Here is a 24,303-nt window from a genome sequence, read left to right on the forward strand (position 1 = left end):
ACTATTCGTGTAATTATGTTTCACGAATAAATTTCCGCTATATATCATGCATATAAATTGACCCCTGAAAATCATGCAAATCTGTATGTTCCTATGGAAATTTACATTATTCTGCTCGAGACCTCCGCGCTATTCATTCAACTTTCAGGTAAAATATCTTATTTTTACACGATTTTAAACGAAACGGTGTTGAGCAGAGAGAAAAGCTAACTGCGTCATACACATACATGCACGAGCCGCAACTCAATGCGCTTGGATCGTCCACGCTCAAGCGAAGTTTATGTACGCCACTTTGCAGTCACATTGTTATGTGTCGCTTTAGTCTAGTCCATAAGGGGGTGTCTCTGGTGAGTCAAAGATTGTCGGTTCAAGTGTTGGTATTACTTAATGGATTTTTTTTATGTCGGTCTCGTCACCAATACATACGTAAGTAATTTATAGTACAATTTGTGGTCAATGTAAACCTAATCACTCGTATAATTTTACACCATTGGTCGCGTTCCCTTTATGTGCAGTATAGTTAGCATAATTTTACATGAATTTTTTTATCTGTGTAGACTATTCCAGCCTGATGGTAAAAGGGAATTCGCTTTTTCGCAAAATATATCTTATTTAATATTGGCTAAATCGAATTTAGAATTTTGTTAAAACTTTTCCTGGTATGCGTGGATACTGACGAAAAAATGGTCAAATCTAACAGTCCTCAATATCGACCACACACAGAAAAAAATATTTTGTAATTTTAAGTTTATTTTCATGCACATATTTGGAGCATGAATAAAAATGTAAAATTAAGTTTCACCACAAATACACACGACATGTCGTGCTTTCTTAAACGAATTTTATTATAATTTTACACGTGGATTGAAAATTACAGTTTCTTTAAACGGAAAACCAATGCACTTCAATGTATTTTTACTCGAATACTGCTGCTAAATGAATGACATGTAATATTACACGAATGAAAGTGTAAAATTGTATGCTGTTTGATGCTCCAATTGATTTTAACGTAATTTTCAATCAAATTTTTGATTCAATCGTATGTTTACATTCGTATTGATTTACATGTCGTTTAAATTTCATTATTTTTTGGTGTGCATCCCTAGATTTCTTGTTAAATCATTGTATGAACCCGGACTAATTTGCCTGTTGTTTATATTCTTGAAACGATATTCAACCAACTAAGTTGGGTTTCGTCGGTGAATAATTTTCGTCAGCATATTAATTGTCTGATTTTATCTGTGTAAATTCAGTTTTAATTTTATTTTTAATCGTCGGTATACACCGCACAGATACCTTTTAACACTATATATTTCTTAATAATAACTTATATCTATGCTTGGAAATGTTAAAATCAAACAATGAAGAAGTTTTGTTAAATCTGCGGCAACATCTTTTCAGTCGATTATTTTGTCCATATGGAGTACGATGTCTAGGGATCCACAACAAAGTGGGATTATGAAGAACACGGGGAGGCGCATACAAATTAACGCCCTAGAGAAGGTCTGAACTGTCGATATTACCTGACAGCAAGTCGAAAACAAAACCTCTTTGCAGGAAAATACGGCGAGTCGCCAGAGTCTGCAGACCGAGTAGTATACATCAATCGGCGTAAAGAGGCAATATAACTGGATCATTCCATGGAAACGAATTGCACAAAACATCTTTGTATACGTTGTAGTCGGTCATTTTGATCGGCATGGAATGGTGCCCACACCGCTTTCTGCCCAGCATTCCGAAAGCCTTAGCAGTTGTCGCGGGGATATGGTCGGAAAAGCCCAATTTCCTATCGAAAAGCACTCCCAAGTCACGGATTGAGTCGACGCTTTCAATTGTTCTTCCTTGTAGAATGTATTCATCCCTCCTGGAGTAAGCAAGCGTCCGAAGCTAATTACTTTTCATTTATTAACGTAGACTTCAATATCGTTAAACGTGCACCATTCTTGAATAATACAGGTCTATTCTTGAAGCACTATGGCTTCATGTACCGAAGCGATAGTTCGGAAGATTTTAAGATCATCCGATTATAGCAATTTTCCAGAACGACTACAGATATCGTTGATAAACAAAATATAAATAAGAGGGCCCAGATGACTGCCTCGCGGGTAACCTGTGGATGGTCTGCAAGTGCTTGAGCGCTTTTATACTCACGAATGCCGAGCGATCGGAAGGATAAGACTGCAACCAGTTAGTCAGGCAGGTGGGAACTCTTAAACGTTTGAATTTCAGGATTGCGATGATGTACGGTACTTTGTCGAAAGCTTTTGAAAAATCTGAAATTGCATCAATCTGAAAAATAAATTGCGTCCATCTGATGACGCTTCTCGATGGCGGGAAACAACATAGAAGTGTAAGCTATCAGGTTAGAAGTTGTTGATCATTTCGGGATAAACCCTTGTTGATACTCCGAAATAATGTGGGATGCAGCTGCATACGTGACGTTGTAGACCCGCTCTTCGAGAACTTTGGAGAGATAGTTTATTGATGAGATATCTCTGTAATTTCCTGGCGATAGGAAAAATGCCTTCAGTGAGAGAGCGATTGAAAATGATGCACAATGGAAGAGTCAGCACGTGTGGGCAGCTTTTTATAAATTGGGGCGAAAGATGATCGGGGTCACGACCATCTTTCGACGAATCAACAGCAGTCAGAGCCTTCAAGACGTCGCTTCGACTTCCAACGGGATGAGGGAGATTTATGTTGTACGATAACAATATTTCCAAATAAATAAATAAAAAAATAAATAAAAAAAACGTCAGTGGGAGTACTACCGGATAGTTTTCTGCTACTAACGAAGTTTCAAAATGTTGTAGGGTGATCGCGAAGGCTATTTTGCACATGATTCAAATTATCGCGAAAAGCGAAATTCCGGGCAGTTTCGTATTGCAGTTCTGTCCGTCGAAGAGTAACTGTGGTTTCGTCTGATTTTTTGCGAAAATAACGTTGACGTGATTTTCGCAAGACATTACGCAAACGGCGAATCTTAGCCTTCCACCATGGATATTTGAAATCCATCTTCCTAATTGTTGACTTGTTTCAGTGGAACCTTTTGGCGTATATTATAGACTTTGCAATAGAACAACGAGACTGCATCATCAAGATCATTACTACACATTAAGTCGGTCCAGTTGATAGTGGCTATCAGTGAAATGAACAATCTCCAGTGTTGTTACGTACATCTAATTGCAGGTTTGTGGTAAGGATCGTCTTTGAGAATAGCAGTTAGAGGTTCAAGCAGCTCTGCGTCATCCGTGTTGTTTACGATACAAGATCGACGATCCTCCCGTTCGCATTCGTCAGTGAGCAGATTTGGTACAAATCACCTGCAACCATAGACTCCGTTACAGCTATTTCTTGTTTCGATGAGGCATTAATAGGTTGGTAACATTAAGATAGTTATTGTTGTGACCGGATCGAAATAGGCTGGGAAATACCAGGGATGGTTGATAGAACGACGGTACGGGCAATCATGCAATTAAATTGATCAACCAGCAGTAGCACATGCGGCTATTCATCGGTGAGTAAAAAATAGCCCAAGCCGAGTTTTTCGATTGACGAACAGCAAGCAGGGTTTCGGATGTCCAGATGTCACATCAAACCTCACTAATAACAAGGCAATTTACTTGCTCGCCAAAAACTTTAATTGATGGTTTAGATATATATATTTCACTAGCCTCTAACTAAACCTGTTCAGTACAACAAACGTGTGATCGACTCGATGGTACTAACAGAACTGATCGAGATGGTGGGCAGCAGAAGTGATAGAACCTTATCACTTACATTGCGCGCTTGTGGTGGTGCAAGTGGTTTCGCGTCTGTAAGTGATTGGGCTCGTCCACTCAGTCGAACGATCATTTTTATAGCACAGCGCAACATTGATCTGTGGCATCAGTGTTGCAACATCGCCGCCACCTTGAAATATAGATTTCAAATTTCCTAATGGTTACTAATTATAGATATTACAATGTTATATAAAAAAAATTCAAGTATAATAAATTTAGAGTTCTTCTCCAGTGTGATCCTTTTGGGTTTCCGCAGGGTGGGTTGTGGGTTGATCGCCTCCGTGAGGTAGCTCGGCATCCCTTTCTTCCAGCGGAAGCAAGCAGATCTTGGTGATTGGCCTCTTGATGATTCCTCGATTGGTACGCAGTGTTACGACTCGCACTAGATCGTCTTGCCCGGGATGAATGGCAATTATTCTGGCAAGCGGCCACTTCACCGGGATCTGCATCTCGTCCATCAGAACAACTAATCTTCCTGGCCGTACGTCGGTGTTAGGTTTACAAGTTTTGGTGTCCCGTTGTAACTCTTGCAGATACTCTGTCCTCCAGTGATGCCAGAATTGCTGGTATGTGCGCTGAAGACGTTGGTAGTGGTCTAGTCGATTTAGTGATATTCCGCAAAGATTCGGTTCTGCTAAAGAGTGCATAGTACTCCCGATTAAAAAATGAGCCGGAGTTATTGCAGCTAAGTCGTTTGGATCCTCGCTCAACGGAACGATGGGCCGCGAGTTCATGCTCGCCTCTATCTGCATCAGCACGGTGGTCAGATCCTCGAAGGACAACTTAGAGTTTCCGAGTTGTCGGTACAGCTGGCGCTTGGCCACCTTTACCGCCGCCTCCCAAAGCCCTCCGAAGTGTGGTGCTTTCGGTGGACTAAAGTGCCATGTAATTCTTTCGCAAGTGGTGTCAGACGTGATCTGGTTTATCTGAGTTTCGTCCTGCAGCATTCGGTATACCTCTTCCAGCTCATTGGCGGCGCCTTCAAAATTTTTCCCGTTGTCCGAGTATATTGCGGAAGGATGTCCTCGGCGAGCGATGAAACGGCGAAGTGCGGAAAGGAAGGCCTGCGTCGACAAGTCACTCACCAGCTCGATATGCACCGCCTTGGTGCAGAAGCAGACGAAGATGCAAATATATGCTTTCATTGCAGCGGCTCGTTTATGTATCGGCTTCAGATACACGGGTCCAGCGTAATCGACTCCAGAAATGGCAAACGGTCGACTGGGCGTGATTCGATGTAAAGGAAGCTGTCCAATCTGCTGGGCTGTCGTTGCGGGATCGGCTCGGGCACATCGGTAGCAGCTGCGAATGACACTTTGGACAAGTCGTCGACCGTGCACTGGCCAATATTTCTCTCGCATGGCAGCCAGAGTTACGCGGCCGCCACCGTGAATGAGCATTAGGTGGAAGGATTTAGCAACAAGCCGGGATATAGGATGGTTATTTGGCAGTAATGCAGGATGTTTGACAAGGAATGGCTGGTCTGAAAGCCTCAGTCTCCCCCCTACTCGAATGATTCCCTCAGGGTCTATGAACGGAGTCAACAAACGAATGGGCGAACGTTTTGAGACTGCTTTGTTGTGTTGCATTTCTCTAATTTCATCGTGGAATGAATCCGCCTGTGCGAGTTTAATAATCATCCTTTCTGCGGCGTTTAGGTGGTCTACTGTTAGAGAAATACTAGGCGGTAATCCAGTGAATGGAGATGGTTGGGTACGGGTCTTTTTTCGTAAGTTGCCGATGAAACGTAGAATGTAGGCAGTGGATCGAAGCAGGCGCTCATACGAGGAAAATCGGGCGAAGATCGGGTTGACGGTATTAGATGCAGTTTTTATCCTTGCTACAGCAACAATCACCTTTCGTCGTTCCTTCCCGTCTGCTGGATACTCAGATAATTTGGTGATAGGCCGGTCGGCTTCAAGACGTAACAACCATTCTGGGCCATGTTTCCAAATTCTGCTACTAAGAAAATCATCGACGTGCATGCCGCGGGAGAGAAGGTCCGCTGGATTCTCCGTTCCTGCGACGTGATTCCAAAATGCACCGTGGGTTGAGGATTGGATTTCCGACACCCGGTTTGCCACAAAGGTTTTCCATGTATTGGGAGGGGCACGCAGCCACTGCAGGGTAACCGTAGAATCGGACCAAAAATATGATCCTGATAAAGGAATCTGGAGAGCCTCGACGATTCGGTTGTATAGTTTCGCTCCAACGTCAGCAGCGCACAGCTCTAAACGAGGTAGCGATATCTTCTTCAACGGCGCCACTCGAGATTTGGATGCTAGAAGCTGTACACGAACCTGTCCGGTTGAATCGATACCAGAGTTAAAAATATTCAAATGCATTGAATGAAAATTGATCATATTCAGGCGCATTCATTTTCAATATTCAGTGACGCAGCTGACAACGTCAAACGAACAAACCACCCATTCATCCATGCATATTTTCATTCGTCTCCGATTATTACACGAAGCGACCGTTCAGCAACGAATCAAACGCTTCAAAGTAGGCCCTGGCACAATGTAAGCGATGATTATTGTTGTTTCATATACTTTATCGGCATTTGAAAACATTTTCCTAGTTAATTAGTGTAATGAATATATTGAACGATATTCAACTGAATGAATAAGATGGATAGTTGAATGAATATTTTTTCTATTCACCGCGAGTCGCAACAGGTTCATTTTCAGCCGTCAAAAAAGAGCTTCGATTATTTTTAACTCTGATCGATACATCTTGCATATGTACATGCCCCATACGCTGATTCCGATGCGTCACAGAACGTATGAAGTTGGATGGTGGACTTTTGTAGAAGGGCATATCGGCTGACACGAAAGTTGGCAACCTTAGGAAGTTGTGCGGATAGATTCTCCCAAGCAGTTGCGATGTAGTCCGGTACTTCATCATCCCACGAGCATGGTAGCAGCCACAAGCGTTGCATCAATAACTTTCCATTGATGACAATCGGTGAAATTAACCCCAAGGGGTCGAATAGTTGTGAAATCGCCGAAAGGATTGAGCGTTTTGTTGGTGTTCCTTTGCGTTGATGGATCTCGGAGTCAAAACGGAGTGTATCAGATTCGGGTTCCCAGGAGATACCAAGCGCCTTAACCGTTTCATTCGTATCAAACTTGATAGCCGATTGAGTGCCAATTTCATCAGATGACAATCCTGCAAGAACCGGTAGTTGGTTTGACGTCCACTTGCGAAGAGCAAAGCCACCTTTGGCTAGGAGCTCGCTTAGTTCCGCCCTCAATTGAATTGCTTCAGTAATGGATTGAGCTCCGCCAATAAAGTCGTCAACGTAAAAGCTCTTACGGAGGGCGGCTTTGCCAAGGGGGTAGGCATCACCTTCATCGTCTGCAAGCTGCTGCAAAGTTCGGGTCGCAAGAAACGACGATGGACCCAATCCGTACGTCACCGTCATCAATTCATAGCTTTTGATAGGATCTGCTGAATCAAATCGCCACAAAATCCTTTGATAGGGAGTATCGTCCGGATGGAGGAGAACCTGACGGTACATTTTAGCGATGTCTCCAACTAGCGCCACAGGAAATGTGCGGAACCGAAGTATTATCGAAAGGAGATCGTCCTGCACCACAGGGCCTACTAACAGCGCTTCGATGATAGAAAAGCCTGTAGAAGTTTTGGCCGAAGCATCAAAAACCACTCGTACCTTCGTCGTTGTACTGGCTTCCTTCACTACTGGGTGATGCGGCAGATACGATGAAAAACATTGCCTGTCGTCCTCGTGCACACATCGCATATGTCCAAGGGAGAGGTATTCCGTCATGAACCGGTGGTATTCCTCTTTCAGCTCTGGATTACACGCAAGTCTTTTCTCAAGGAGTTGAAATCGTTTCATTGCCATCGATTTTGAGACTCCCACCATTTCATCAAAGTTTGACCGACGAGGTAGACGGACCACGTAACGCCCTTCTGCGGTCCTGGAAGTAGTATCCGAAAACACTTTCTCGCAAAGCTTCTCTTCTATCGAGTAATCCGATCGGGTTGGCAACTCTTCCACCTGCCAGAAACGTTCGACGCTCTCTTCTAGAGTGAACAAGGATACAGCTACTATGCTGCATGGAGGATTCTTTGCTGCGGGAAGTGCTCAATTCCTAAAATCATATCGATCGGTGCACGCTTGTGGAATTGTGGATCAGCGAGAAAAATGTTCGATGGAAGCTTCCAATGATCAATTGGAATATCATGTGCTGGAAGCTCAGGAGTGACCCTTGGAAGAATCAGGAAATCAGCATCCACTGAGAATTCTTCTTTTCTGGAAAGGATTTGGATGTGCACGGATTCTCTAGCGTTCTGAGGTTGCTTGCCTATTCCTTGAATCAGAACGTTTGTTTTGCTTCGTTTGAGCCGCAGGAGCTGAGCCATCTGCTCAGAGATCAAGTTTGGTTGAGATGCGCAATCCAACAGAGCACGTGCCAAATGCTCTTTACCATAGCGATCGACGACCTTAATGATTGCTGTCAACATGAAAACGTTTTTCTCGACACCTTGCATTGGTAGACTACATGCGATTTCCATCGGTTGAATGGCTGTAGCAGCGGAAAGGACTGAAGATGCGGAATCGTCGCACGGAGAAGACAAGTTCACATTGGTTGTCATACGGGCAGCCTTGCCAGAGGTAGATGGGACTTGGTCGGAGCGGGATTGACCGGAGTTGTCCCCAAACCCAGAGTGGAGAAGCGAATGGTGACGTTTTCTGCAAAACCTGCAGGTATATTTCGACTGACAATTTCTGGAGAAATGATCGTTCCGAAAACAGTTCAAACACAACCGTTTATCGTTGACTAGGTGTAATCTATCCGCAGGACTCATCTTCTCAAATTTCGCACACTTTACCAACGGATGGCGCTGCTCACAAGCATAACATTTGCTAGGTGCACTATCGAATGCAGAGTTAGAGGACGATTTCATGTGGGAGGAAGTTCGATTTGCTGAAACATGAGAGGATGTGACATACTGTGGTGACGGATGAGCATGATTCACTGAAATTGACTCCAAAATACGAATTCGGCGGTGCAGAAACTCGATTAAGGACTCGTAGGATGGAGTTTCGATCGTAGATGCATGATCCTCCCATGCCTTGAGAGAATCGTCGGGAAGGCGGACACACAGCAAATGTTCCAACATCGTACTCCATGCATTCACTGGTTCTCCAAGCTGCCGCAAAATTTTGGTATGCCGCTCGAAGTCATCAACGATCCCGTGTAACGAAGTTGTCGTCTCCTTCTTTACCCGTTGAATCTCCAACAATGCCTGCAGATGTCTCTTCTTAAGGAGGTACTCGTTTGCATACCTGGATATCAGTGCCTGCCAAGCCAATGGGTAATTAGTGGCACTGATAGCGAACGATTCAATCACCTGTGCGGCCTCGCCTGAAACTGCCGATTTGAGGTAGTGAAATTTCTGGATTGCTGGAACGTCCGGATTTGAGTGGATCAACGCGAGGAATGTATCGTGAAACGCTAACCACTCATTGAAATCACCGTTGAATTCTGGTAATGTGATCGTCGGAAGTTTAAGCCCTTTCAGACTGGAGGAAACCGTAGGGGGGAGGACAAGGAGGCATTAACTGCAGGAACAATAGGAGGCAACTTCGAGATCAGACCAGCCTTTATTCGAAAGTATTGCCCTTCATAATTAGCACGGATTTTAATATTCAACGACATACCCTCGCTTGTCTCCTCGGCGGTTTCCAAGGTGGATTGAATATCATCTAGCTCTCGCCAAATCGTGTCCAGATTTTCGAGCCGGAGAGCCACTTCAAGCCGATCCCGATCCTACCGATCCGAAGCCAATAGCGATGTACGACGAAGCGCCAGTGGTCGCAACTCATTCACGTCGGCCATGTTTGCTGCTCTTGACGAACCGGTAGATGCGAGCAATGTCTGTGAAATATTAAGACCAGTAGCACTGGCTGGAAGTATATTCGGCTTGGAGAGGTACGTACCTTTTCCAAGGCAAAAATGTGCCTTGTATAAATAAATATCTGGAGCGTTTGATAAGAATCACGAATTGGTACTTCCAGTATCGGAACAGGATGATCAGGAACCGTCCCTAAAACTGGTGGTCGGGTGACTATTAACAGCGAATTACTGCCACCGGTTGTCCGTTTGCCCTTCGCAGCTATCGCGATCAAGTTTGCAGTGGAGTTTTACAGAATTATTCCGTATTGCGTTTGGTAACCAAACACGAATGAACAGTCCGGAATGTCGATTGGATGATCCCTTTGAAACAGCGTGGTGATGGTAATCCTCAATGAAAATGGAAGAAAGAGAATCCAATCTAGAGCGTACCAGCGGATAGAAAGATTAAATTGGACAGGTACTAACCTTCTGCCTGAAGGTTTCAGGCCATGTATTGTTTCAAATAGCTAATTCGCTTTCTGGGATGGATGATCTGAAGCTTCTCTCGTGGTATCAGGAATGAAATGTACAATGGCGGATGCCAATTGTTTAAACAAAGCGGTCTACAGCTTACAATTGTAATCACAGCAATGGCGTCCTGGGCCAAACCGCGTGGCAAATTACAATGGTTTCCCAGCTTTATGTTCCCGGGCAAATGGTCCGTGATCGCATGCACATGCAATATCAATCCTGGTCACGGCACCAATTTGTTGTGACCGGATCGAAATAGGCTGGGAAATACCAGGGATGGTTGATAGAACGACGGTACGGGCAATCATGCAATTAAATTGATCAACCAGCAGTAGCACATGCGGCTATTCATCGGTGAGTAAAAAATAGCCCAAGCCGAGTTTTTCGATTGACGAACAGCAAGCAGGGTTTCGGATGTCCAGATGTCACATCAAACCTCACTAATAACAAGGCAATTTACTTGCTCGCCAAAAACTTTAATTGATGGTTTAGATATATATATTTCACTAGCCTCTAACTAAACCTGTTCAGTACAACAAACGTGTGATCGACTCGATGGTACTAACAGAACTGATCGAGATGGTGGGCAGCAGAAGTGATAGAACCTTATCACTTACATTGCGCGCTTGTGGTGGTGCAAGTGGTTTCGCGTCTGTAAGTGATTGGGCTCGTCCACTCAGTCGAACGATCATTTTTATAGCACAGCGCAACATTGATCTGTGGCATCAGTGTTGCAACAGTTATCGAACGACAACTGAAGGTGTGGAAGATTGTAGTCTCCAAAAACGAGAACAGTATCGATGCTGCCAGCATTGTCTAGAATTAGTTCCAGATCAATGCCAACTAATCAACCGATTTTTTCGGCCATGATCAATCGGTTGTCGCGTCGACACTCCTTTAAGAGCCGGCGCAACAATCGACCTAAAACTCGGTTGCATAAATAGTTCGATAGTGCCGACGTAAACCGATTTAGTCTGGAGATTTTTTTTATGGGAACATTGAATCTCAACCGAGACAAAATGGAATGATGTGATACCAATGCCGGATGAAGATAACCCATGTTGATTAGACCTAATATTGGACTATCTAACAAATTTGACTCATTTTCGATTTAGGAAAACAAGCCAGCCACTCTCTTACTAAAACACGCTAGAAGGAAGTAACCAGTTAAAATGACGATTACAAAGTTTCTTTATTACGGAATAAAGTTGATCTTGAAAAATTTCATATATGCCAAAATATGAGACTAAAATTGAGGACCGTTGAAGTAAAATAAATAACGCTTCCCAAGATCGTCTAAATCATGTTCTTTACAACATGGGTGTTTGGTAACCCTAGACACACTTCGAGCTCAACATGCAACTCCCACTTTGGCCGACCGCAGTCAAGCGTGCCCGAGAACCGGAAGAGACTAGTTCACCGTTTAAGTGTGTTATTCCTGATCTAACCTGTGGCAGACGGAAGATCGACACAGAACAGGTACCGCCAAAATATGTTCAGCCTGTGAAAAAAAGTTCGATTTATTTGTCCCACATTGACACTAGTGTTTCTGAGGATGGTATATGCGCTCTAGCCAAATAATCGCTTGCGCTAAACGCACCTCTACACATCTGCAGCGACCAGTCAAAAGATGGCGTCAAACATCAAGGCGCAGCCGGAAGCCCTCAATCCCCCCAGCACAGTCGCGCCACTTGCAACCAGCATCATCAGTCGTCTCAGTCTGACTACTTACTGGTAAGTATTTTTTATGTGACGAAACCATGATTCATCCAGATAGTTCTTTACTTTCCCCGCTAATTACAATGCGCCGTTTTTTATTGGGGAAAGATTTGCACCTATCCAGCCCCGCAGCTCATTCGACTTTCTCAACTGTTTCGACAATAGATGGCTGCCGGGGTGCACTGTACTTAACACAATGGGAACCCCTCAATCCCTTCATCACAGTCACACCATTTTCAGTCTGCGTCATCAGTCGCCCTGCCTCTGCGTCTGGTAATGGAGAGGGGGTTAGAGTGTGGAAATGAGGAAGAAGAAGACATATGACGTATCCAAACGAGCATGAAATTTAACATATACACAATAGAAATACGTCGAATTTCATGCTCGTTTGTATACGTCATGTTTCTTCCTCTTCCTCATGGCCAGACTCTAACTACAGTGCTCTAGGTCTTCCAGCTTGTAGATTTACACAATCAATGCAATGCAGTAGTGCCGTCGCAGGTGCAAATTTGCGATAAAACTGCGTCAAATTAGGTAATTGATTCTGATTATGAAGTCCTCAGATGCGGCCGATGTCCTCTCAACGACTGTAAAACATCTGGTGGAGGTGTATTACTAGCTGTGCGCTTTGGGCTTCAAAGCTCAACACATCTCGAATGGTGAGTGGAATAGCACAGGACAAGTGTGGGCGATTTATATCTGTTTGCAATTAAATGGTGACCAGCTCATAGCGGATCTCTTTTCCCTGATTTGGAAAAGTCTATGTTTCAAGCGGGTGCCACCACTATTTTAGGTAGTTATAGTACTGCTACACTTCAGCAGAACAATCGTATAACAAACGAGAACGAGTGAGCTAAACTAAAGTGACCAGACGTCCCGGATTAGGCAGGACAGTCTCGGATTCCGGGGTATTGCCCCATTGTCCCTCATTTACGAAAATGCTGTTTGTACTAAAAGTTTTGAGTCGTGAGGAATTCAACGAAGATTCGTCCGAAAATCTTTAAAATCGTGAACAGCCATCTACGATTTCCATGAAACTATACACATTTCACCGTATGGAAGACTAAATAAACATTTTTCACAATCAATGAGAACATTTTGACTCATAAACAATTTTTAAATGGACGTAGGAGTTTTTGTATATAGCACTTTAAAAAAAAGTTATTGTAGTTCACTAACCGTATTTTATACAGCAAAAATGCTATTTTTAACAATAACAAACATTATTGTTAATAAATTAAATTGCAAAATAAAACCTTTTTTTGATTTTTTTTATTTTGTTAAAAAAAATTCAAATAGAAAGGAAACATTTTGAATGTAATTGCATGATGGAGAACTTACTAGTAAAAAAGTTTTTCTAACGATAACATTATACATGCTTTTAAAATTCATACTAGTTGGCAAACAAAACTGTGATTTTATTATACGAATATGATTCTAAATGTCGTTTCAAATCAAAATGCACATAAAATCTTCAAAAATGCGATAGTTGTTGAGATATTTGGAGTGTTATTTCAACAAAAACAGTTAATTTGCAAAATCATGCCCTTATTAAAAGTTATTCGTGTTTCTCTAACATAAGATATCACCACTCTATTGTCTATTGCTTTGAAGACTTAAGTATTTTCTTTTTACTCTCAAAGGCTCCCCCTTTCATATTGTGATAAATGTCAAAGTAAAGATGTCAAATTTCACATCATTTCGATAATTTGCTTGAAATTTTTGATATTGGAAATATGAAATATGAGGAAAAAATATAGTAAATGTTGTAACTTTTGATGTAGTACTGCGAAAATACATATTATACCTTTTTTAAGAGGAAATATAAATAAATACAAAATAAATACAGAAAGTAGGGCTTTGGGACAATTTGTCCAAAAAATCCCTATTCCTTACAGCTATTCTGCTGTATGCTGCAAATCATTTATATTTGGCTGTTTTCCTAATGTGAAAGTCTCAGAAATCAAACCCAACTTTTGAGGCCATTATCAGAATACGAGAAGTTGGGGTTCTAAGGCATTTTGTCATTCATATAAAATTTTATCATTTTCTCGTGCATATATCTCTAATATTCTTCAATCAATTTTATTAAATCTACCTTGTTGAACGTAAAAAATCCTAAGTAACAAAATAGAACTAGATTTACCATCGATAAAATTCCGATGCATTAGATTCATTGACATTTAGTCTCGATTCCACATTTAAATAGCACATATGAACTCCATTTAACAATAATTTATTATACAGTTTACTATTTTCAATGTGAAAAATATTCAGGTATCACATGGTAAATGTTTTATTTCGGGAAAAATACAGGAAGATGGGGTATTAGGGCATTTGATGGAAAAATGAGATTTCTAGGCCAAATATTAAAAAATTTAACATTTCTGAATTTTATTGGCAACTAATAGGTATTGTGAATCAATTGCCATTTTGTTCCTGAGAATTTTCCACGTTCAACAAGACAAACGGAATGTGAATTGATTGAAGAATATTAGAGACATATTCACGAAAAAATGATTAAATTTAATATGAATGACAAAATGCCCTAGAACCCAGACTTCTCATATTCTGACAAAGGTCGCAAAAGAGCCGTTCGATTTCTATTATTTTTCCATATTAGAAAATTGCAAGAAATGTTTATGTTGCAGCATAGAGAAAAATTGTTATTAATTAAATTGTTGGTGAATTTTTTGGACAAAAGACTCCAAAACTCCAACTTCCGCTATTTTTAGGGAAAAACGATACTTTTTTTTAAAATGCTATGAACTTTTTCTTCAAAAAATTGTATAAATTGTAATTTTTGGAGCGCTACTTTAAAAGTTATAACATTTAATATACCCTGAAATGTTCTAACAGTGCCAATGTTAAAACTACAAGGGAAGTGGGCGGGTCCAAATGATGTGAAATTTGACACCTGAGTTTAATTTGACATTTGTCACAATATGAAAGGGGGGCATTTGAGATTTCAAAAATGTGTGTCTTCTTTGCAATGCCCTACCGATCAACTATGACGAATATATTGTCGTTCAGTTTATTCGTCTCTGAAGATGGCTTGCAGACCGATGCTATCTATCCACCGCTTTTGACAAAACTAATCACGATATCGCCATCGCCAAACTAGATACTGGGATGCACGAGATAACTTCTTCGTTGGTTTCTCATCTCTTTGGCTGCAAACTTAGCGTGGATAGAGGTGGCGACTACTCGGAAATGTTTGCATCTAAGCCTAGCGTCCCACAGTGAAGCCATCTTTGACCACTAATCTTTCTACTTTTCTTCAACGATGAGAATTATAGACTCGGAGGACCACTTGCCGTACGTGCATGACCCCGAAATCTTCAACCGCATTAGGACTTTGGCAGACGCACTCTTGCAGAAACAATTCGAAGCCTTCAGCGAATGTTGCATCGATAACAGTTTGATCCCAAATCCCGCAAAATGTTCTTCAATTACCTTCTCTAGGAAAAGAGCATCTATCAATTTCAACTATGATCCATCAGGATTGCTTATTCCTCAGGAGTGTTTCAAGCAACACGTCTCATATGTTATTGGTCGTGCATTGCGAAACCTGGGGTTCATCTTCCGTATTGTCAAATAATTCACGGATATATACCTTCCAAAAAGTCTGAACTGTTCCTTAGTTCGGTCATCTTTAGAGTATTGTTAGATCATTTGGAATCAGCACTACCTGAACGGTAGCAATCGAATTGAAGGCATTTACGCAAATTTATGCGGTTTGCTTTGTGTGCTCCTTTTTAGCTACCTAGAAATATAGCAAGAGATTTAGGATTTGCCGATTTGTATTCAGCACGCATCGATTCTTCAGACCTAATAGAACCAGTAAATATCCAAACAAGAGCTAGGACGTTGTGCAGTAACATTCTTCCATTTGTCCCGTAATGTGATAAGTTCTAGGTTTATGAATCTTGCCTTTCTCATAGAGAAAGGCTATGCAAACACTAAAAATTGTCAACCTTATCCCGACCTGAACGACCGAATGCCATATCCTATTCGATTCAGTTCGTCGAGATCGGAAAAAATCTGTATATGAGTGTATGTAAGTCATTTTTTCTCAGAGATGGCTGGACCGGTTTGCACAAACTTAGGTACAATCGGCTGCTATTGAATTTTGTGTCGATCAAAACTCCGGCTCCGGAGTTACGGGTTTAAAAGTGCGGCGTCACAGTAATTTTCTATTTAAACTGGTACTAATAAGATATCTAAATGACGCAAAACTCACTAAAATGGGTGCAAAATTGTATGGATTTTCCAGTCTAGATCACTAGTGACAAACCAAAGTCGCTTTGACCACATTGGCCATCTACGACTACTAAACCAAATGTCTTTAAAATGTATGAAGCATCGAGATTTGATATAATCTCGACATTTTTTTTTAACGTGAATTGACTTTTGGAATTTTTGCACATTCTAACCTAACCTACATTTTTTTGACTAACTGGATTTTAACAGGGGAGTAGCTATGGGTATACAAAGAGGGGGTTCACCGTCGACAAATAGCTCATTAATTTCATGGCTGGCGATCCATTACGTATAGATGCAAAGTGTACTAGGAGTATAATAGATATTTCCACAATTATATTGAACATAAGTAGCCATGGAGTCACATTAAGGAGAAATGAGAAAGGCACAATTGCACTACTAGTTGAATTAAAACAGGTTTTTGCCTATGTGAACACTCTCCAAGGTGGACCGTTCAACTGAATTCAAAAAAGTTTTAAAACTATTGATGCCAATTGTATTATGGTGTAGTTGAACGGTTTGGTTTCCCTATAAAAAAAAATTCCAGCAAAAAATCGTGTTGACAAAAATATCGATTTTTGAGGTGTTTTGAGGTTTTGAACTAAAACACGGTGCAACAAATTAAAAAAAAAATGGATGGCATCTTTCTAATGATCTAGTATACATTGTACTGCCCATGATCGCATATTTGTCTCGTTTTCTATGTGATTTCCTATCTTTATGGGACTGATTTGCGATCAGGGGCAGTGTAGGTCTGGTCAAATAAAACACAAGACCATCTTTGATCAATTTTGTATAGGGGAACATGGGGAGACTTAACCAGGTTTTCAGCCAAAACTACATAAATCTTTAAAAAAGCCTTCAATCCCTTAAAAGTCATTGAGATATAATGTGCAAAGTTATTGTGCGTCTTCAGGATTTTTTGCAGAATTTTTAATTTAATTTTTGAAAAGTTACAAAAGTTTTTATGTGATCTTCCCGCAGTGGGGAGACTTGACCAAGGCGTGGGGAGACTTGACCAAGAGAATTTTCAAAAATCATAACAAAAAATAATGGCATAAAACATACTGTAATCATTTTTTTTCCATTTTGTCGAGATCCGTAGGTAGCAGTAAAAAATATAAAAGGGTTGCATTTGATAAATTTCGATTTTTTTAATGCATTTATTTTTAAGGATTAACTGTACTGCTTGCATTGCCTGTTCACACGTCACGAAATCAGTCCTACTATTGCTAACTTTGTTTACTAATACTAAAATATAAAGACTTATGTTTGAGGTGGGATTTTTGTATGGCGTGATTAACATTAACAGTAGATACAGAAGTATAATAAATATCAGGAATTTTGTATCTTTCTTCAGCTAATTGCCACTTGGTCAAGTCTCCCCATAAAATCTTGGTCAAGTCTCTCCAACATTAGTTATTGCGTTCAATGGCATGCAAATTCTAGTAATAACTATTCCAATGTTCCAGTTTATGTACAATCATTTCACAGCTTCACAAGGATTAAGATGGTATATTAGTACATTAATAGTAATTGGTAGTCGAGTAGATATGTCCATACAAAGTTTGTTAAAAAATTACATCATTTAATGCAAATTTATTAATCACGTAATATTTTCGGTAAGGAAAGGATTTTTCATTCCAAACTTTTAAAATTACCTTAAGAGATCGAAACAAGTATACAAATATTTTTGAAAAAAAATTAAGAATCGAATAGAAGACACCATAGCCAAAAATATAATTTTGCGCTTGGTCAAGTCTCCCCATGTTCCCTACCCTTAAAATATTGATTTATAGCAAAAAATGGGTTTTCGGGGCTTTAGGCACTAAACAATTTGATCAGAACACGACCCAACTCCGGGTCCAAGCAAAAATTGCATAAGGGGGCTTGTTCCCCGGTTGGGACCGAGGAGAGGTGAGGGATAGGAGTTCTGTAGTAGAGGTGACTGGCGACATAGTTTGGCCTTATGCTGCACAGTAAAAAAAGCTTTGCAAACCTGTCAATTCATTATTCCAGATACTCTTTCTTATACAGCTTCGAGTCAATTTTCCTACTGATTGAAATGCTTGGTTTTAAGTTCGCCTCTGCAAATTTCTCGTCTGATTTTCAGTTTCCGGGTGAATTTACCGGCGAAAATAAATTTGAATTTGCTGTGCTTTAACCAGATAAAACTTTCGTCCGGGAACCCACAGAAACGGTAATTTTTAACATTTTCGCGATATTTATTACTAACCACGTCGGGTTTTGGACGTTTGAGTGCAGTAAATTTTTTATTCTCATCTTCTACCTAGCACAACTTTTTCAATACGAGACAGGTTTATTTTCTGATTAAATCACTGTCAAAACATTCCACAATCGACCAGTAAAGGCGCTGCCGTATTTTAAGTGAATAGGCAGCACGTATCAGGTAGTGAAATGCAAGGGATTTTTAGAAGTGCAGGTGTATATAATACAGAAACAAATATTTTCGAGAACCGACTACCGAATTGGTTGAATTTTTCTTCCAGAATATGGGAGCGCTTGGCGGAACGAGAGAGGTGCACAGAGCTTACCGCAAATAAATTTGATGGACCGCACAAGTAATGCTTGCTATCGTAGATGCATCCAACGCGCAACGAACAAAGAATCATCAATCATTGTAAAAATCACACTCACCGGCCTGTGCAGCAAAGTGAAGCGGTGTGTTGCCCTCGTTGTCCGGTTTGTTTACATCGATTCCCGGTATCTGCAGAAATAGTTCCAAGAAGTTTGTCAAGTTTGTAGAACAGATGTACGAAATGGCTGTCTGCAATATAGGAAGAGAGAAAAAAAAGAAAGCTTTTACAAGTGAATATTTTACGACGCGACGAGTATGAGAGCACCAGCATCGATACGTATCATACTACGGTAAATAAATAATAATCCTTCTGCAACACTGTAGAAGCCGGGTATCTTGATTTGCATGATACGAGAAACTATGCTGCAGAAAGTTTCACCATTGCACGACGACGGCTAACGATGCAAATATTTGAAACGATGCGGTTAGCCTGCTTGTTTGGGCGGTTGAGGTCGGCGAATAAAGGGCCCGGAACAATTTACACAGATGGTCGGTGTGTATCGACGAAAATAAATAAATGTTCGTGTACAGCACAGTTGCATTATATGTAGGATTTGGAAGCTAATTTGAGATTATCTTTGCCTGCAGAGTTTGGGTGAGCATTATGTCTCATTTGTGGAAGACAGGATTTCATTTTAGTGAGTACTAAATATAATTTCAAAATTATAATAATTTTCGTAGTTTCGAAGAGCTCAGTTTTAAAGAATGTACAAAAACAGTTTAAAGTGAAGTCATGGCGTGAACATTAAATAACCCACATTTTCACAAAATGCCCCAATGCTGGTACCGTACGACACAATTCGGGTTGCCGCGGCTTCTGGTCGTTAATATGAAAAGTAAAGAATCCGGACTACTATTTAGGATGATTGTCAATTGCGAAGTCTAAAAACTGAGACAAGCCGTTCTGAACTGAGTAAATGTTTTAAAACTGCAGGTGGACGCGATCTAAAAATATTTTTAACCCTTTCATGCCCAACTTTTTTCTAGGGAATGTAGAGTTTCAAAACTATTTTTCCTTGAAAACGGTGGGGTCAAGAAACACGAAAAACCTATTTTCATAAAGATAGATGCTTTCATGGCAGGGCTAGAAGCTGGTCAATTTTTACCTTCTAATGCTCAATACAATTCTCCTAGAATAATTACAATAGTCTAATTACGTGAAAAACGTAGCCAACGACTGTCTAAATTGATAAGTTTAATCAGTTTTCAATATTATTGCACCATAACGTAGATATATGAAAAAATCATTTTCCGTCGTCAACGTAAACTGTCCCTGGCAGCACTGCTCCATCGGAATCTAATCAGACTAATTGCAATAACTTCAGCTCTACAGCTGATCCTTGTAACTGATAATACTCAAATTAAAGGCAATAATCACATTAATGAGCCTTACTTGTTTTTGTGAGCAAATCTCGCCTCAATCAAAAGTTATAGCTGTTTAAAAACGTTGTTGTCCACAAACAACATTGGGCATGAATGGGTTAAGATTGCTATCGATAGAGTAAACTATTCTGCCAAGGGATTCAATCCTACCTTGCACACCGTGAAGTCGTTGTTAACATTGGAGATACTGCCTCCGAACTCGTCCTTTATAATTCCGTTGTATTTTAGGTAGTATGCGGAGTCCGCTACTGCTCTTACTGTTCGTGAATGATTTGCTCATCATGCTAAGGCGTGGGCGAGGGCCTGGAATTCGCAAACATTTCTTACGGGACATCACGCAGGATTAGGAGTTTGATCAGAAACACAAATAGTGTTTTCGTTTTTTGGAGCCAGTGCCAATCCGGTGCTAGCTTAGTTCTGTCACTAAGTTAGTGTCGGATTCTGATGATATGAAGGCAAAACGCAAATTTCATAATTAATTGTATGGTCCACTAATCATTCTACGCGCATCTGATCCTCAGCCCTTTCGTATTAATCCATCAATCTTATAGCATAAAAAGCTACACCTGGAGATTTTCGAGGATGTCGCAGAGACTCAACTTTCAGCTATTGAATGTTAATTAAATATTAATGGTTAAACGAGCCGAAGTGTGATGGTCCTGTTGTATGGAAGCAGACAAGAATCAGTTTTAGTGGCTATATTTTGATTTTCAATTCATTATATATTAATAGTGTCTGAAAATCGAAGTATTCAAACATACGAATCGAAGCGGTAGTCCTCTAACCAGCTTCTTACTCGAACAAGATCGGATTACTCATATGAAATGTAGTTAGCCGTCCATCAGCTAGTATAAACAATAAAGTTCAAAGAAAGCGTACTGTGTTAGCAACGAAGACGCCATTGTCAACCGCGTTGCCATGTGTGTTTTGAAGAATTATCCCAAGGTTAAGAAAGCTACTGGTGGCCACGCATTTCACGTGGGCTCAAAACCTGACGAATCGATAAACAAAATAAAACCCCTCGTTGTAATCAAATCGAACTGTGAATTCGGAGGTGTATAAACATTGCACGCAAAAACAACACATAAACGTTCAAGACACGGTAATTATGACATGGGCTGCTTTAATTCGGGTAAATTTCGGTAGCACATTTTTCTACCCTCCAGCGTCCCGCGAATCGCTACCGATTGGACTAAAATTAAACGCTGTCCTACTTCAATCCGATCATTTGCGCAGGATGCGCGTTCGGAAAATTGTTTCGATATTGGTTCGAAACCAGCGTCAAAACAAGGCGTGATTCATGCTCCAACACCACCGTCGAACAGTGCACAGTGGTTCCAGGGTGTAAAAAGGAGGCATTTTTCCTATTGCGATAAAACTACTGATTTTAGCGATACGCTATTTTTGAAGAAGTTTCTTGGGATGAAACCCTCCGTATTTTTATCTCGGTGTATCGATGATTAATATTTCTAAAAGTGAGTAACGTAATTTATTTTCTTCAATCATTTGGATAGAAAAACAGTTCAACCTTTGGAATTAAGTTCAACTTTTGGGATTGAAATATTTCGCTTTAATGTGTAACATATTGTAATCATCTTCAATGAACTTTAAGAATTAATATGCGTTACATAGATAAACACGCTTAATATTTCTTATTGTCATTACCAATGTTTCGTCTAAGACATCGCAGTTTTTCATAACATAGTGAAAATAGAGGGAAATACTTTTTCTAAAAGTTCGAACGAATCCTTCACGATGAGCTGAAATCTCGCAACTTCGAAGTCGTAGCATTGTAGGAACTTTGCTTGGCGGGATAGAAGGTGTACAAAAGCGGACATCGAGCGGTTACATTCTACTAGCATGATGGCACAACACACGGGTTGGGAATCATCTTTGTTGTGCTGGGTAAGATACGCCAACGCGTGATAAAGTAGCAGACGATCAGCGAAAGCGAAATGTGGGTGGATCAAAGGCCATTTCATCAACTACAGCATCATTAACGCGCACTACCCTAACGAAGGGAGAGCCAAAAATGAGAAAGATACGTTTTACGCGTATTAGGAGCATATCTATGACAACTACCGCGGCAGAATGTGAAGCTCATGATCGGTGACATGAAGAGATCACCTGATCGACACACTGAGAACCAAATCGACCACGTTCTAATGAACCGCAATTTCTACTCTGACACCAAAAATGTTCGCACGTTGCGAATGTAGATTCGGAAATGCCTAAGAAAGCTCGGCATAACGAGGCGATCGAGCACCTGTACCCAGTTTCGAAAATTCTACGAGTAAATAAATTGCTCTAGCAAAGGCCACAAGCCGACATACGAAGAGACGCTAATGGAGATGTTCTCACGACCGAGGCAAGGTGATCGATAAGTGTTTTATGACGAACATCTAAATAGCGATAGATGAGTACAGTATCGCTAGAACCAGCCTGGGGACTCGCGCAGTCGATGACAGATTCCCAGCGCAGGATGTACCTAGGATTCATGCGGTGATCGGACGGTTGATGAATGATAAAGTCGCTGGCAATGATCTACTGCCATGTGAGCTGCTGAACCACGGAGGAGAGGCGTTGGCTAGAGCACTCCACTGGCTGGTTGTGAAGATCTGGGAGACAGAGATTTTATCGGAGGATTGGATGGATGGAGTAGCATGTTCTACCTACCAAAAGGGTATTAAGCGAGATTGCTGCAACTAGTTGCCGAGCGAATGCATTGCTGAAATTCTTTGTCGCCGCCAATCACCGTTAGCAAGGGAGTTCGTTGAGACAATAGGCATATAATACTCAAATAGAGATTCCCGGACAAGTAACAATAAATTGATGTGTGATGAGTATCGGAGATACTTTCGAGTCCGTTTAATACTCGGAAAGGGCTACGGCAAACTGGGGCCCTCTCTTGTCGTTTTGAAAGGTGTGATAAGAAGAGCAAGGATTGACACGAGTGGCACGGTTTTCCGGAAGTCTGTTCAGCTTTTTAGCTGCTCCCGGAACGTCAATTTCGTGACACACAATCTTAAGATGATGGCGGAGACATACATTCGGCTGACGGTTTAGGTAAAGCGAATTGAACTGGTCATAAAACCGTCAGACATGGTACATGAGAATAAGGGGTTACACTTCCGACCGAGTATATCGATTGATGGCGACGATATCGAGCTGGTTGATGAGTTCGTGTATATGGGTTCACTAATGACCAATAATGGAACCAACAGAGAAATTTGGAAACGGACTCTAGTAGAAGAACGTTGCTACTTTGAGCTTCGAAAACCCTTCGATCGAAGAATGTACGACACCGCATGAAATTAACCTTCTACAAATCGCTCATTAGACCGGTTGTCCTCTACGCTCAACAAACCTGGAGTATGCTGGCAGGAGACCGCGCTCTTAGTGTTTTCAAATGGAACGTATTGAGAACAATCTACGATGGGATATTAACGGCGTATTAACCAAGAATTGCAACAGTTGCTTTGAGAACCACCCATTGTTCGCACAGTGAAATTTGGGCGGCTGCGATGGGCTGGGCATTAGGGTGAGACAAATGTTAGATTCCAGCTCCGAGTTACTTTTTAGGTACCATTTGGGTCCTAGAACAACTGTGCAAATTCTTAGCTCGATCCCTGAAACTATATTTTTGTGCCCACTGTTTCAAGTTTACATGGGATTTTGAATGGGAAAATTAACTTCCATAAAATAGTTCCTTCAGGACTTGCCCATTACTTCCTAAAAATAAAACGTTATGTGGTTTTTATAGGAAATTTAACAAAGAAACAAAGTCTCCAAAACCACGAAACGATCTGACGCTTGAGAAAAAAGTTATTAAGCAGAAACCGATTGATGTTCTGACGATTGATAAAATATTCATTTTTTCTAGCACTACTGCTGTTGGTTGTCCAATTATACGCAATTTTATTTTAATCTTTTCTTAATGTGTCTAAATCATTTATCTATACTATTTGGCCACTTCAAAAGAGATTTGAGGGATAAATTGAGACTTTTTTTAGTACATAATAAGAGAAAGTTAAAAAAAATTGTACATAATTCGACCGTCCGCAGTGACGCTATGAAAACTGAAATTTTCATCAATCTTCATTGTATCAATCGGTGTTTGCTTAATAACTTTTTCCACAAGCATCAGATAGTTTCG

General features: G+C 40.8%; 2 protein-coding genes across 4 annotated transcripts in view; both read right to left on the bottom strand.

Moving 5' to 3' along the window:
• Positions 1 to 24,303, bottom strand: part of LOC131694135 (uncharacterized) — a 118,389-nt gene that overhangs the window by 2,731 nt on the left and 91,355 nt on the right. For all 3 annotated transcript variants that reach the window (XM_058982581.1, XM_058982580.1, XM_058982582.1), the window contains exon 5: positions 18,824 to 18,953. In XM_058982581.1, the coding sequence (XP_058838564.1) occupies positions 18,824 to 18,953 (130 nt within the window). The remainder of the gene's footprint in view (positions 1 to 18,823; positions 18,954 to 24,303) is intronic.
• On the bottom strand, positions 3,179 to 5,396 carry LOC131694141 (uncharacterized). Its single transcript, XM_058982588.1, has 2 exons — positions 3,387 to 5,396; positions 3,179 to 3,323 (listed from the first exon to the last, which is right to left on the bottom strand). Exon 1 carries the CDS (start codon positions 5,369 to 5,371, stop codon positions 3,998 to 4,000), a length of 1,374 nt encoding a protein of 457 aa, XP_058838571.1. The 5' UTR covers positions 5,372 to 5,396; the 3' UTR covers positions 3,179 to 3,323; positions 3,387 to 3,997.

This window comes from Topomyia yanbarensis, chromosome 3 (assembly GCF_030247195.1).
Source record: "Topomyia yanbarensis strain Yona2022 chromosome 3, ASM3024719v1, whole genome shotgun sequence".
NCBI lineage: Eukaryota > Metazoa > Arthropoda > Insecta > Diptera > Culicidae > Topomyia > Topomyia yanbarensis.

Coding starts and splice junctions, on each gene's coding strand:
- LOC131694141 (XM_058982588.1), bottom strand. CDS start 5,371: ATGCAACACAACAAAGCAGTCTCAAAACGTTCGCCCATTCGTTTGTTG.